The 2,064-nt window shown below is 69.0% G+C and overlaps 1 protein-coding gene across 1 annotated transcript; it reads right to left on the bottom strand.

The window, feature by feature from the left end:
* Window positions 1–920: 920 nt before the first annotated feature.
* LOC113961610 (basic salivary proline-rich protein 2-like) lies at window positions 921–1,561 on the bottom strand (the record flags this gene model as incomplete). The annotated part of the gene is made up of 1 exon (XM_027672030.1): window positions 921–1,561. A coding segment is annotated over one exon (641 nt), but the record flags the coding sequence as incomplete, so codon positions are not given.
* Between the last annotated feature and the right edge of the window lie 503 nt (window positions 1,562–2,064).

Here is a 2,064-nt window from a genome sequence, read left to right as displayed (position 1 = left end):
CCCCCCACCCACCCCAGGGGGGGGTCTCGCTGTGGGTCACACCCTGGTCCCGCTGGGGGTCCCTCCGTGCCCCACTTGGGGGTCAGTCTGTGCCCCACTTGGGGGTCTCTCCATGCCCAACTTCGGGGTCTCTCCGTGCCCCATTTGGGGTCTCTCCGTGCCCAACTTGGGGGTCAGTCTGTGCCCCATTTTGGGGTCTCTCCGTGCCCCACTCGGGGGTCTCTCCGTGTCCTACTTGTGGGTCAATCCACGCCCCACTTTGGGGTCTTCGGGGTCCCGCCGTGGGTCGCTCGGTGCCCCACTTGTGGGTCCCAACACGTCGCACTTGGGGGTCGCTCCGTGCCCCACTTGTGGGTCTGTGCTCCACTTAGGGGTCCGTGCCCAACTTAGGGGTCAGTCCGTGCCCCACGGGGGGGTCCGTGCCCAACTTAGGGGTCAGTCTGTGCCCCACACGTGGGTCTGTGCCCCGTTTAGGGCTCAGTCCGTGCCCCACTTGTGGGTCAGTCCATGCCACACTTATGGTTCCGTGCCCCACTTGGGGGTCAGTCCGTGCCCCCTTTGTGGGTCTGTGCCCCACTTAGGGCTCCGTGCCCCACTTAGGGGTCAGTCCGTGCCCCCTTTGTGGGTCTGTGCCCCTTTTGTGGGTCTGTGCCCCACTCAGGGCTCTGTGCCCCACTGAGAGCTCAGTCCATGCCCCACTTAGGGGTCAGTCTGTGCCCCACTGGTGGGTCTGTGCCCCATTTAGGGCTCAGTCCATGCCCCATTTGTGGGTCTGTGCCCCACTGAGGGCTCAGTCCGTGCCCCACTGATGGGTCTGTGCCCCCTTTAGGGCTCAGTCCCCCACTTAGGGGTCACCCCCTGCCCCACCCGTGGGTCCGTGCCCCCCCTGGGGGTCCCCATGGGGCCGCCAGGCCGTGGGGTCACTGTGGGGCTCTGTGGGGCTCCGAGGGTCCCCGGGGGTCACCGTGGGGGTCTGTGGGTCCCCGGGGGTCACCATGAGGGTCTGTGGGTCGCCGTGGGTCACCGTGGGGGTCTGTAGGTCGCCGTGGGTCACCCTGGGGGGTCGTGGGGTGCCGTGGGTCGCTGTGGGGCTCCATGGGGTGCTGTGGGTCACCGTGGGGCGTTGTGGGGTGCTGTGGGTCACCCTGGGGGGTTGTGGGGTGCCGTGGGTCTCCATAGGGGTCGGTGGGGTGCCGTGGGTCACCGTGGGGTGCTATGGGGTGCCGTGGGTCTCCATAGGGGTCTGTGGGGTGCCGTGGGTCGCTGTGGGGCTCCGAGGACCCCCAGGGCTCTCCGTGGGGTTCTGTGGCTCCCCATGGGCCCCCGTGGGGATCCGTGGGTCCCTGTGGGTCTCCGTGGGGCTCTGTGGGTCCCCGTGGGTCTCCGTGGGTCTCTGTGGGTCCCCATGTGTCCCCGTGGGGTTCCGTGGGTCTGAGCTCAGCGGTCAGTGCGTCGAAGGCTCGGAGCATGGCCCCACGGACGCGCTCGGTCAGCGCGGGGACATCGGCCGGGCCCAGGCCCCGAGTGGGCAGAGGGGGCAGAACCTCGATCACGCACCGACCTGGGGGGAGGGCGGGTTGGGGGGTGACCCACGGCCCACCCGGGACCCCACGGCTGACCCACAACTCACTCAGGACCACCCACAACCCACAGCCCACCTGGGATCACCCACAACCCACCCGGGACCCCATAAATGCCCCATAACCCACCCGGGACCACCCCAGCCCCACAACCCACCCAGGACCCCACGGCTGCCCCACAGCCCACTCGGGACCCCACGGCTGCCCCACAACCCACCTGGGACCCCACGGCTGCCCCATAACCTGCCTGGGACCATCCACAACCCACCCGGGACCACCCCAGCCTCACAGCCCACCTGGGACCCCACGGCTGACCCACAGCCCGCCCGGGACCCCATAAATGCCCCATAACCCACCCGGGATCACCCACAACCCACCCAGGACCCCACGGCTGACCCATGGCCCACCCAGGACCAGCCCAGCCCCACAACCCACCTGGGATCACCCACAACCCACCCAGGACCACCCCAGCCCCACAACCCAC

Source organism: Neopelma chrysocephalum, unplaced genomic scaffold (genome assembly GCF_003984885.1).
Source record: "Neopelma chrysocephalum unplaced genomic scaffold, ASM398488v2 Primary Assembly neopelma1_97336, whole genome shotgun sequence".
NCBI lineage: Eukaryota > Metazoa > Chordata > Aves > Passeriformes > Pipridae > Neopelma > Neopelma chrysocephalum.
The sequence above is the reverse complement of the archived record's forward strand: the minus strand, read 5'-3'. Positions and strand labels throughout refer to the sequence as shown.